This window comes from Pollachius pollachius (assembly GCF_949987615.1).
Source record: "Pollachius pollachius genome assembly, chromosome: 17".
Taxonomy (NCBI): domain Eukaryota; kingdom Metazoa; phylum Chordata; class Actinopteri; order Gadiformes; family Gadidae; genus Pollachius; species Pollachius pollachius.
The window spans coordinates 4,501,055-4,514,912 of NC_136950.1; the positions used below are offsets into that span (position 1 = coordinate 4,501,055).

At 41.9% G+C, this 13,858-nt stretch overlaps 1 protein-coding gene across 1 annotated transcript in view; it reads left to right on the plus strand.

Moving 5' to 3' along the window:
• Nucleotides 1–2,833: 2,833 nt before the first annotated feature.
• Nucleotides 2,834–13,858, plus strand: part of LOC307088633 (5'-AMP-activated protein kinase subunit gamma-2-like) — a gene marked incomplete at its 3' end in the record, with an annotated part of 41,980 nt that continues 30,955 nt past the window's right edge. The window contains exons 1-3 of the mRNA XM_079754584.1: nucleotides 2,834–2,938; nucleotides 10,729–10,800; nucleotides 13,344–13,552. Coding sequence (XP_079610710.1) covers nucleotides 2,849–2,938; nucleotides 10,729–10,800; nucleotides 13,344–13,552 — 371 coding nt within the window. The 5' untranslated portion in view covers nucleotides 2,834–2,848. The remainder of the gene's footprint in view (nucleotides 2,939–10,728; nucleotides 10,801–13,343; nucleotides 13,553–13,858) is intronic.

The window sequence follows — 13,858 nt, forward strand, 5'->3', positions numbered from 1 at the left end:
AACGGCATGTTATGAGATTGAACAGATTCACATATTTTCATCAAATTAACGATTTCAGCCACATAAAACCACAGATTTAAACCACAAACAAAATGCGCCATACTCACATAATTTGCACTACGAGCAGCATCAACCCTATGGTCCAACCAATTTATGCATTCAAGACAAAACTTTGACCTTCAATTTAATCGTCTATATCAGTGATAACAATAAGGCCTCGCTTTTGATGGCAGAGGTGTTCGATGCGGGGCTGCACTGCAGAGAGAAATAAACGCAAGTCGTCCTCCACCTGCAGCCTTGATCTGTATTTGTTTTTAATCAGGGTCAGTGCGGAAAACCCACACTCACACAATTAGGTTGAGGTGAAGGGGATTAGGACTTTCATAGCCTTTGTGGAGATCTGGGGGAACTCGCTCTCCACAGAACCAGAAATGCATTCAGGATCATATTTCCAACGTTTTTTCTCCTCCCTTAATGCTGACTTCTGGTGACTTGAAGAAAACAATGCATTTTAAAACTAATACAAGCACGCACAATTACCGATATCAATAGAGCTGCATACAGATGTGTATCTTTTCTTTGCGTGTTGCGTGTCGCGCCTCCCCTGTGGCTCTTTCGCGCCCCCCAGGGGAGGCGCGCCTCAGCTATTGAAAACTGCTGCTCTAGATGTTATTAAACATGTAAAGACAGATGTCCCGACTGCCCATAGCTCATGGAGAGTCATGCTCCTGTAATGCATTTCAAATGTATTCCAATGAAACATGTACTGCAACCCAACATTTTCACCGTTAACATTTTTTATGTTAACAGTGTGACCATGTTCCGCATGGTCGTTCCAATTGAGTTACATCAACAGGCAAACTGGCATTGTACTTAAATCCATTTTTCCTCTCATCTCAATAGATTGCCCGCTTGGCCTTGGTGGGAGGCACTAGCTCCACATGCATGATAAGGAGGATGCTTGCAACCGTTTTGACCAACGGCCTGGCCTGCAAGTTTAATTGGGCAGGAAAAACCTGCAAACAAAGTGACGCCAAGCAGCCCTTCAAAGATACTGCCCTGCAAGACTGCATGTTTGGTGAGTTTATCTAAATATCCCTTGTGCTGTTTTGACACAGTAACAGTGATGTGCATTTAAGGCCAAACAAAAGTATTTTCGGTCTCTCTACACATCGTAAGTGTAACTGGACTGTTGGCATTTCAACAGCATTACCACTAATGCACTTTGGGTTATTATTTCTACACTGCCCGGCCAAAAGAAAGTCACCACCTGAGCAACAGGTATGAGTGTCCCATTTGATAATTACTGCATGGAACATTATCTTTCAGCTGGCAACAACTTATTTAAACCCAACTGATGCAATGAGTATCTTCTCATTCCTTAAACAACCATTTTGTATTCATGTCTTTCAGTTGCTTCTCGGCAGTGTGACCGTAAAATTCACACAGCAGGCCTTCAGCGACATTGTCAGAAATTGGCTACGTTACGCCCCTTGGCGTGCAGGAGGCATCAAGAAAAAGTAGATGTAGGTGAATTTGATATTCCTAATATTCCTAAATAGCTGTTGCATAAGTTGCTCTGCAAAATGTTTAATCGTGAGTGCTGACATGTTGTCTCTGCTTCTCTCCCACAGTGTCCTCTTCATATGGGCTTTGGCCCTGGTTGCAGTCTTTTGTTTTTTGTTCTCTAATAAATGGTTTTATCCATAGAAACTAAATGAATCCAAAATGTGTCTGTTGTTATTATACAGTTAGGCCTATTGTTGGCGGAATAGTCTTACTGCTAAAGAGAGTGTATTTCAATGGAGGTTGATGTTGATTGTTCTGCAAGCTAAAATGGCCATTACTCATTGTAATACTTATATATATTATACTAATTAATTCCTATAAATGAATGTTTAGTATACCTTTTAGATAATGGTTGAACCAATTTTGATTCAGTAACATTATTTCAACATAAAATCAACTGAAATTGAAATGTAGATTCTTATTAAGATGACGGTTGATTCACCATTGATTAAGTAACATTATTTCAACATAGAATCAGCTGAAATTTAAATGTAGATTCTCATTTAGATGATGGATGAATCACCATTGATTCAATATCGATATGGTTGAAGATCCAATGTTGATTCAACAAAAAGTATAGGGGACACTTTCAACATCGTTTCAATGTCAGGCTTCAACGTAGTTTCAACATTCCTGCCAAACCATATTTCAACTGATTCAACTGAATTTTGCTATCTGGGCAATGTGCGCTTAGTGGGCGCGCCGGATAAGGCGCACTTCCAGAAAGCGCATCGGCATTGACTAGGTTCGGTTGATGCCTTGGCTCAATCTAGCTCCTAAACATGAACATGTGTATTATTAAAGGGAGGAAACAGGGATGAATACTGTTGCGTAAAAAAATCTGGGTCATGCGCGACCAGCTCCTGAGCTGTACACATTCAATCGATCTGATAACGACGACCCTGCAGGAACGGGTTACGTCGGATGCTTCTGTCCTCGGACTCACGCGGAAACGATGCGCCTTCTGAGAGGAATGTTGTTTTAGTCCCCAAACCACGCTGCGGTGGAAGTTTTCAAACGATTCTGTCAAAGTGCACAATAGTAGGCCTACAACTGCTGTGTCCAGGGGGGTGGTTCACTTTTCACGAGTGGTAGTGGCGTGGCGCCTGTTGGCTGCTGAGGTGAGCATCCTGAACCTCCACCGTCAGATTAATAAGTGTTCTAGCTGACGTCACCGGTATTTAATGCGGCTCTCTGCGGGATAACGGCTTGGACGTGTGGGCGCGTGCCTAATCGTTTAATTCAACCGTGATCACTTTGGGATTGTTGTGTCTCCGGGATGGGGAGCACGGGGGCCGAGCCGTGCAAGAAGAGAGACGGCAAGAAGAGGCTGTGCAAAAAGAAGAGGTCGATGCGGCTCAACATGCCGGTAGGCCTCGATCTATCTATTTATTAATCTGTTTATTTTTCCTTTCTCTATCTCTCTCTCTCTCTTACTCCCTCCCCCTCTCGTATCTTTCTCTCTCCATCACCCTCAAGTAAAAATGTCAAATATTGTTTTAGTGTGGAATGCCCCGTGACTATCACATTACTGAAATGTTTTCAACCACGTGCAAAATAAATATGTAAGAACATGTAAAGAATACTTTAAGAAATGTGTATCTGAAGTGTGCCCTCCCCCCCCCCCCCCCCCCTGTCCGTTGGGGGGCGCCACACCAGAGTCACCGCTCCGCGCTTCTGATAGAGCTGTGTGGGCGCTGAGCAGGGTCCTTGTGTGGTCTTCCCTGCTGGCCTCTACCTGTAGATGGGCTCTAATAGAACATTCCTTAACACCATCCACATGTCCATGAGCAAACCATTCCATACGGTCAAATTGTATTGTTTGTATTTGTATACAATTGTAATGTACTATTTATATTTGAGCTGCTCCATCTTATACATAATTACAGACTTACACTTGGATACTTTTGTGCGCTGGTATGTTGGTTTGTCTTTCTGGTTTGTATATTGTATATATACGTGTGCAATGCATATCATTGTGTGTGTGTGTATGTGTGTGTGTGTGTGTGTGTGTGTGTGTGTGTGTGTGTGTGTGTGTATCTGGTTGTATGTGGGGGGAGGGGGGATTAGCCATTGACATAGCAGCTAGCATATCCAACAGTCAGACAGTAGCACAGTCTTTGTTGCGTTTTTACAATAACATAATAACAGCAGAAGCGATGACCTGTCAGTCAATAGTCCTCGGACATCAAAGATAAACAGCCCTCCAGGGGTCAGCTTACTGTAAAACAAGCACAGCGCCTCTAACAGGCTGTGTGTCCTCCTGGAGCAGTTAAATGGAGGACTTTAAGAGAGACTGTGCAGTTGTGAATTTAAAGTATGGAGGATATGCCCTCGGTTACAGAGCAGAACGAAAGACTGGATTCTCTTACTGTGAGAGCCATTTACTATGGCTGCTGATCTAATAGCCTTCCTTACCCACATTTCTGCTACATGTTAAAAAGTGCTTTGCCAGGTCTGCCTCTAGTATCACTTTTACTTTCACTGTGATTGCTAGCATCTTTGCTGCCTGCTACTAGGGCTACGACGATTTAGTGGTTCTACTCATGCACTTGTGACACCACTCACAGACTACTAGAGTAATACTAGATGCTAGAGTGATGTAGGCCTCAGGGATGTATTGGCCATTTTACAATTAGTCACTATTTGTAATTGTGTCTCTTAATAATGAAAGGAGATTAAATGGATTATGATTCAACTTGTAAAATATTCTCTTGCTCAAGTGATAATAATCAGAAGAAAAAGGGTGAGGAAGAAGAGAGGACTGGTGGATGTTGATGGTGTTGGTATCAGGTGACACATGGTTGCTGATCAGAAAGATTTAATTTGAGTATTTATTTTGTTTATTATCCATCAAAGAACACAAGGTGGAGCATATCCCATGACTCGACCTTCAGCTGTGTGTGTGTGTGTGTGTGTGTGTGTGTGTGTGTGAGTTGCTGCGTCATCAGATGGGTGGATGTGGGAACGGGAAGGACCTCTGGGGGTGTGTGTGTGTGTGTGTGTGTGTGTGTGTGTGTGTGTGTGTGTGTGTGTGTGTGTGTGTGTGTGTGTGTGTGTGTGTGTGTGTGTGTGTGTGTGTGTTGCTGCGTCATCAGATGGGTAGATGTGGGAATGGGAAGGACCTGAGGGTGCTGTGGGAGAGGTTTTACCGTCACACATGCTCACCCCCATATCACTGCATCTGGTCCCACGTTTCAGGAAGAGAAAAAGGTCTTTCTCTATTTATATCGTCTTCTTCTGTGTCCTTGTGTTACCTTCTGTCTTTAAAATAACAGAAATATAATCTCTAAATCGGTACAAAGAAGCCTATGGAGGATTTGTAGGAAGGATTTGATGATTTTGTAAACATCTAATGTGACTGAAGCACTGAAAAAGACCCAAATGCAAGAATCTTAGTTGATTCTCGGTTCAAAACGATTCCTTATTCAAAATTGATTCATGATCAACAACAAATTGTTTAACAACAAATTGTCAAACAGTGCTATATACTAGCATAGCATGAACTGCTATTAGCAGTACATGTTTCCGGCTCTACTCCAGTCCGTTGTGTGCAAAGTGAGGTGCGGTGGCAAGTAATGGCATGAAATCAGAGTAGAGAAGGTAGTTAGATGATATTTAAAAAATAAGTAGCAACTGGTCGCAATTATGTTAACAAACAAAGGCAAACTTAAGACCAAAAACGGTTTTTAGAAGTTGTGATGTCATGAGTCATACATTAATCCCATTTTTCCTTGCATCCCTATTAATAACGCTAGCCCTTCCCCAGCTGTTACTTACCTGAGTGAGTGTATGAATGCAGGCATAGAGACACAGAGAGACCAAGCTGTCTCCACTGTTCCCGTTAAACTGTCCCCTTTAAAACCAGAACAACATGTATTCATGTTTTACTTGGCTTTGTAAATGAATAGTTCCTAAGCAGTTTAAACATTGAATGATTTGCAAGAGCATCAAATTATTTGCAAGAATTACATTCTTGCAAATAACAGCAAAAATGTTTTGTTGTTTAGACTGTATAACATGTTGGTCGCCGATGTTGGTGGCTAGAGCGGGTTAGTGGCGTTCCCCCCGTATTAGACATGATAAAAATGCACACAATCACACCTGCAAAATAATAATTTCATAAATCGTGTCCCTATAGTGAGTCTACATTGATATGAATATATTATTAACACAATTGGGATTCGTAGAAGAAGGAGTTTAAAGAAGATTGAGACAGTGAGTAACGATTGACTCCACATCCACCTTTGAACCATGAGAAACCCACTCTGACCTTCGACCCTTGGTTACATAAAGGATGTGGAGAGTTGTTTATTGGGACAATGTTTTTGCGTCCTGGGCAATACTTTAGGGGTTTATACTTTGTAGCAGCAGTGAAGCTGTAGCAATGGAAGAGTTTTGAGTTTGCAAACGGGTCAGAGTGTGTCACTGTTTCGGAGTACACAGCAGTGAAAGACGTGTGCGTGTGTGTGTGTGTGTGTCTGTGTGTCTGTGTGTCTGTGTGTGTTAAGTGGGTCACTGTCAAATGTTTAGTGATAGGCCCATTCTAATGAGCTCAGCAGGGGTCAGGGGTCACGTGGAGTCTGTGTGCAGACCTCCAGCCAGGCGGTGAGGGGGTCTATACAGTAGATCAAGGCCAAGCTCTCTGTTCATCTCGACATGTTGGGCTCAATGAGGCCTGATGAGACATGACCCAGTACTAGCAAGTATGAAATAGAATACCTAGGTATGAAAAATAGGTATATCTTATGTGATATAGCCAGCGACATAAAGGATGTGAAAGAGAGAGAGAGAGAGAGAGAGAGAGAACCAGAGAGAGAGAACCAGAGAGAGAGAGAGAACCAGAGAGAGAGAACCAGAGAGAGAGAGAGAACCAGAGAACAAGAGAGAGAACCAGAGAACAAGAGAGAGAACCAGAGAGAGAGAGAACCAGAGAGAGAGAGAACCAAAGAGAGAGAGAGAGAGAGAACCAGAGAGAGAGAGAACCAGAGAGAGAGAGAGAGAACCAGAGAGAGAGAGAGAGAGAGAGAGAACCAGAGAGAGAGAGAGAACCAGAGAGAGAGAGAGAGAGACCAGAGAGAGAGAGAGAGAGAACCAGAGAGAGCGATAGAGAGTGCAAAAGTGAGATAGAAGGAGGGAGGAAAGCGGGGTGGAGACAGACGAAGTTAGAGACAGAAGGACAGATGGATTGATTGAAAAGTATGCGAGAGGCAGAGAATATTATACTGAGTCGCAAAGAGGCTGCTGGAATATTGATCTCTGCAACTCTGGCATACAGGGCCAAAGGTTTGTGTGTGTGTAAGTATGCCACTTGGTGCATGTGTGTACAAATTTGACTGTGTGTGTGTGTAACATTGAGTGTTTGCATATATGTATGTCTGTGTTTGTGTTACATTTTGACTCGCGTGTGTGTTAGTGTCTGTAATTTTGACTGTGTGACTGTGTGCTATTTTGGCCCTGTGTGTGTCTGTGTGTGTCATTCTGAGTATTTCTGAACCAGGACAGCTCATGAGGTGGTGTTGTGTCTGTGTTATAATCAGACCTTCTTCCCATTCATTCATACAGCCTCACTTTTGCCCCCCTGTGCATCATGAACCTTTGAGGATTTACGCTGTGTGTATCTCAAACAATATTCTTTTAAAATAAACTTTCCTTGTCTCTAAATAGGAATGATTTCAGCCTGCATATGCATGTATATGCAAATGACTTATTTTCAACGTTTAGTTTATCTTAAGAATGATGTGTTGCGAGACACATGCCAATTCTACTGTGTCTATTTAACAATTTCATTTGAAATTGTTACCACTATTCTATTTTCGTTAGAATAGTGGTATACATATCGCTGGTTCATGATGCACCTGTATACAGGACGGAGGAAGGGCAGTGTGTGCTGCTGTACGCAGTAGCAATACATGTACAGAGCAGTAGGACTATGTAAATACATATGATCTTATGTACATATGCTCTGCACACTATTTAATTTGGAAGAGATATATGTGTGTTTTTGTGTGTGTGTGTGTGTTATTAGAAAGGTTATTTACTATTAGAGAGAGACAGAGAGAGAGAGACAGAGAGAGAGGGAGAGGCTATATTTTTCATATGCTTTGGCAATAGTGTTTCATAATTTGTGCCAAATAATGTAATAGCATTTAATTGAATTGAGAGATGAATGAAAAGATGAATTAGGGTGAATATTAAAACACTTCTCCTTCTCCAAACTCACTCCTACACACAACGAACGAAAGAAGGAAAGAAAGAACAGAAGAAAGATGACCTCCCATCATAGTTGTAAATCAGGGAGAGCAGAAGACCTTTCCCATGCCAAGGACATGTTATACTAAATCACAGTTGACAGATAACACTGTGTGACTAAGACTGTTTAGGCTGGGCAACAGTGGTGTGTGTGTGTGTGTGTGTGTGTGTGTGTGTGTGTGTGTGTGTGTGTGTGTGTGTGTGTGTGTGTGTGTGCACGTTTGTTAGTCCACGTAGCGCGTGCATGTTTGTGTGTTTGTGTTTGTATGTGTATGTGATATTATAGTGTAGGCGGCCTTGGTGTGTCCTGGTCTCACTCCAGATTGGAGCAGTCGGTTGCTCATGGCAACCAGAGTTAATGGTATTCATGTTTTTCGAAGTGTTGCTTGAAAGGAAAGTAACTTTATAAAATGATATGACAAATCAGATGTATAATAAATTATATCTGAGCATCATATCTACTCTCTGTACATCAAATGAATCCTTTTGGATTGCATTGCACTTCATTCCAGTGTGTTTAAACGATGTCTATGACTGTGTTCATAGGTGAACCTAATTTATCTCTCGTGGTGAATCCTGACTCAATAGCTAGCAGCGGCCCAATCGTTCCATGCATTGATTGGTGATTGGTGTTTAACTTATTCCTATCTTCTATATGTATTCAGGCTAAACACACTAGACTAAAGTTGAACAGAATACACACAGTCCTAAAGAAAGACACTATGGAGGTAGTCGTATCCAGTGTTGCGCCTGAACGCGTTCACTGAACGAAAGTTCATGAACTCGTATTTTGGGCGAACGTGAACTGAACGTACTGTATTACTGCCTGATGAACGTTACTGTGCACTCGTTCATTCTGGTGTCAGTGAACGGCACGCTCACTCGGTTTAATTTAGTTCAATGGGGGGGTTATTTCTCTATCAACACGGCGGATGCGCGCGCAGATCGCCGTGTTGTTTGACCGGTTGCCATGGTAATCTCCGTGCGGTTAATTTGCAGTTGAGGTGTTGCCAGCTTACTGTTACATTAAACTGTAATCAGAAAAGGTGGTTATATGCTATAGACCCTATAGTATCTGTCATATAAAGGCTGGGACGAATTTCATATTATAAATATGTACACTTTATTTTGAAAGTATAGACCAGCGCGATTCCCATTGAAACGAATGGCGCGGTGATTATTCTTCAAAACGAGAGCTGTTAAATTGTGGAAAATGAATTAAACTGTAATCAGACAAAGCGGTTATATGCTATAGACCCTAGAGTATTTGTGGTATAAAGGCTCAGACGAATTTCGAATTATAAATATGTACAATCCATAACGTTAGCTCTCTGGCTCATAGCTCAGCGGAGTAGAATACCTCCTAGAATCATTCCCTGTTGGCCGGAAACGGAAAGGGGGGCTGTTCACGTTTGGTTGTAGTCTTTTCGCTCGGTTCTCCGTCTCATCAGTAGGGCTAGAACCGAGCGAAAAGACTACAATCAAACGTGAACACCCCCCTTTTCCGTTTCCGCCAACGAGCAATGAGTCTTCAAACAGAAATCAATGGGATTTACAAAATGCTAAAATGTGCAATAAAACACGATAGAAACTGTATTTCGCTACGATACTTGATTCAACCACTCTATATCATCCTAGGCAAACCACAAAGGGGGCTCAATGTTCAAAATACCGGAAAAAATGAAAAGCTCACAGCAACATATTGAAAAAAAGAACTATGAACTAGTTCATTTTTTGGAACTGTGAACTTAGTTCAAAATTTTGAATTATGAACGTTTAACTGAACTAGTTCATTTTAAAATTTGTGAACTGAACTTTGAACTAGTTCACGAAGAAAGTGAACTTTCCCAACACTGGTCGTATCGATAGGGACAGTAATACACAAACGGACGGACAGACAAGGCACACCTATCGGTCAATAAGATGTGCATAGCGTAGGGTTAGCGAGAGCTGGATTTGTCATGTTGTCCATTCAGCAGATGTTTAGAGATAATCTGCGACAGTCCACCTCTGTGTTTACCCCTACATACCCCAGCATGCATCAGGAGATGAGGGTTAACTTCGCGTAGCCACTGTAGACCTAGGGTGTATGCTACACTAGCCCACTTTGAGTACCCAAATGATCAGTGCTGGTAAGTGTTTGACTTATTCACCTAATTGCTGACTTTAAGCTATACTTTGTTAGTTCTAGAAAAGCGTATATATATATATATATATATAGTATAATTTATGTTTGCAAGAAAACTGTCAGTATTGTAAATAATGTCTAGGTTAGTTGTTGTTCTTGTTTCTAGCTATTCATTAGAGGTGATTGATGGTTAGTGTGTAATTATTGTGCGGGGCCCATATCAAAGATACCTGTGCTGTGACTGTCATCTTTAAGACGTGAGGAGATGGAAGTAAGCAATACATTATACAGATGGAAGAGGAAGATCATAATGCTTTATATTAAAATAATTATGGGCCATTACAAAAACGGAAAAGGATCACACAACGCCAAAGAAAAGGGGATTTGCTCTTGTATGTTTCTACTCTTTGAGGGCAGGTTGCTGTTTAACGTGAGGCTGGGGTTCCTCTGCTTGACCTTAGACTTCATTCTATTAAACACTAAACATACATGATACACATGTGTGTGCGCACACACACACACACACACACACACACAAATTGCATACACACATACACATGCCTATGCAATGCATGCAAACAAACACGCACACAGAAACAAACACAAACATGCATTTATACACATATTGCATGCACACAGGCATACATACATGGATGTACCCACAAGTACTCATGCACATACACAGTTTGCTAGCATTTTGTCATTTAGATTTTTGTTATACCTTGACAGAAAAAAGCCTCTTACTACATCTCTCTCTCACTCTCTCTCTCTCTCTGCAGGACCTCTGCTCTCTCACCATGCCCTTCCAGGAAGGAGAGACGGGCAATTCCGATAAAGATGGTTTACGCAAGGTAGACGCAATCATTATTATTTGCCACCTCATCAACACAATATTTGTATTTTGTGTGTGTGTGTGTAAAGTGCAGCCAGCTGAATTTCTACTCACGTCTTACACTTTTGTATGCTGAAATTGTTATAAAAGAGGCTGTTAATGACCCTTTTTGTTTAGGTCTAATGTTGGATTTTTTGTGTGTCCTGTTTACACTCATAGTTTGACTTGTGTACACAATGAAATCTCTTTATCACACACATTGTACCCAAAACAATGGACAAATACATGCATACAAAAATACCAACACACTCTTATCAGTTGCCCATAACAGGAAGAACAACTACAACACATCCCTTTAATATCTCCCTCTCCCCCTCTCCCCCTCTCTCTCCCTCTCTCCCTCTCTCTCTCCCCCTCTCCCTCTCTCTCTCTCTCTCTCTCTCTCCCTCTCCCCCTCTCCCTCTCCCTCTCTCCCCCTCTCTCTCCCTCTCCCCCTCTCTCTCTCTCTCTCTCTCCCTCTCTCTCTCCCTCTCTCCCTCTCCTTTGAAGGTTAGGGTTTTCTATTACTGTCCTCTTTTTTGTCTCTGTTGACACGTTTTATAAGGATTACCTGATTATATTACTAACACTTACAGTTTATACATTAAGTCATTTAGCAGATGTTTTCATCCAAAGCGACATACACATGTAAATAAACACATGTATACGTATACATCTAAATGGGAGTAACTACTCAAAATACCAAATCCTGCATGACCTAGTAAGAAAAAGCAGAGAACAATTGTATAATCAAGGTTCATAGAATTATAAAAATGTAATAGTTCTCTCAGATCGTTTTTCTCAACCTATCTTGTGTCACTTCATCGACATATCTGAGAACCACTGTCACCACAAAGACTAATTGAAGGCTGAGACCTCTAGTCTGCTCGTAGTCACACACACACACACACACACACACACACACACACACAGTATGTGTAAGTGGCAGCTATCTGGAGAGCAGACGACTGAGGCATCAGATAGGGTGTGTTTGATAAACACCCTGGCGTGACCCGCTCACTAGGGAGGGAGGGGCGGTGCAGGCGAGGTAGTAGTGTTGTTACTCTGCTCTTTTCAAACGCCTTCACCATTTCTACTTTCACAGCCACGTTGTTGAAATAAAAAACTAAAAAAATGTTTACAATTTTTCTCAGTCGCTTTGGTACATTTCTCAGATCAGAATTGAAATTCTCAAAAAATACCTGTTCAATCTTCACATCATTGTGTCACTTGTGCACATCAAAAAAGCAGTTTCTCATTTCTTTGAACAAGTTGCAAATGCTTTGGTACATTCATGCAAATGATTATGTACAATTCTCTGCTCTTTCCTACATTGTCAATTGCTTATGTCATGTTGATCAAAATGTATTGTAATGGGTCTCTATTGAATAGTCTCACCCCCACAACATTTAGGCATTAATTCATTGCATAAGTCTTTACATGCAAAATGGTTGAACAAGTTGTCATAATATGTCAAGCATATTTCTGTACATTTCCATTAGACTTTTTCTAAATCTGTCCTGAATTGGTCAAATGCTACCACATCAATCTTGACTTTCTCTAAAGAAGGGAAATGTGTGAAGTGTTATATCAACCAATGATCAACCGGTTTACTGAAATAGCTCAAAGGTGCATCTCATGAACCATGAACTGGTAAGTATCTATATAGCTGGAGAACAACACGATGTTACATTGTCTGACAATGGAAAGACAAGGAATTGGACGGGGTCAACAGCCAGAGAGAAGAAGAGGAAGAGGAGTGAGGCTGCATGAGAATGAGAATTTGTGGCCCAACAGACAGGAATGTCCAGAGGTGTAAGAGACTGCACTGTAATTCCTACAGCAATGCATGTACAGTTTAACCTAAGGAGATTTTCCTATGTTCACATTTCTAGCAATCTAGACATGGTCTGTCAACAAATTACAGTACAAACAGTCAAAGCGTAAATGTGAATCTTGTCCAGTCTCTTGCAATCAATCTCCCACATACACTAAGGCGTAACTTACAATTTACAATAATTGTCTTCAAAACCTTAGCCATAGTTTACATCAGAACATCCCTCCAGAGTACACTGTTATATTGACAACATTTCTAAGCAATTTGACTTTCTTATCCGTACACAATGACACAAGGATTTGTCATTGTGATGGCACTGACATGTTCATTGACACAGATATTTACTTTTCTGAGATAAACTAAGGAATTTGAGCAAGAGACTGGCTCTTGCAGGTAATTTATGGTATTTTGCTATTTCGAGAAATGTACCAAAGCGACTAAGAAAAACTGTAATGGACATGCAAAATGGCTGCACCTTTGCACAGGGTATCATATCTGATGAGTCTGTCTAGGTAATGGATTGCTTTAGTATTCAGGACCGGGTTCAATGTGACTTACTCATATATAGATAAGGAGCAATTGGCGGTGAGGGCATGTTGTTCAAGGAACATGTGGGGACTCAGTACTGTTGCATAGCGACAGATAAACAGCTTTCACTGAAAGGTCAACAGATGTGGTTTCTCCAGGCAGAAGGAGAGGCCTGTATCCACTCGGCCAGCCCCACCCGGGGCTTCCGGCAGCGGGCCCCCTCTCTGGGGGCCCGTCCCTCCAGCCCCCGGTTGGCCCCCGCCCGGACCTCCGAAAGCAACAAGCCCGGCGCCGGCCCCCTGAAGACCGTCTTCCCTTACCCGGTCAGCCGGGGCCCGCAGAACCCCCCCAGCAAGGCCCCACGAAGGTAGACACGCACACAGACAGGCTTGCAGACAGGCGGACTGGTAGACAGACGGACTGACTGGTAGACAGACAGGCGGTCTAGCAGACAGACAGGCTGTCTGCTAGAGATACAGATTGACTGGCAGACAGACAGGCTGACGGATACATTGCCCTATCCTGTTCTACATTGGCTAGTAGTGAGTCAAGTACCACATTCAATGATACTCTTTATGACAAAGTTGAGTGATAATAATGTTACCTAAAAATAGTTTTAAGTTACTTTAAAACCTTATTTCCTTATTCCTTAATTTCCAACGTGTCTTTTCAA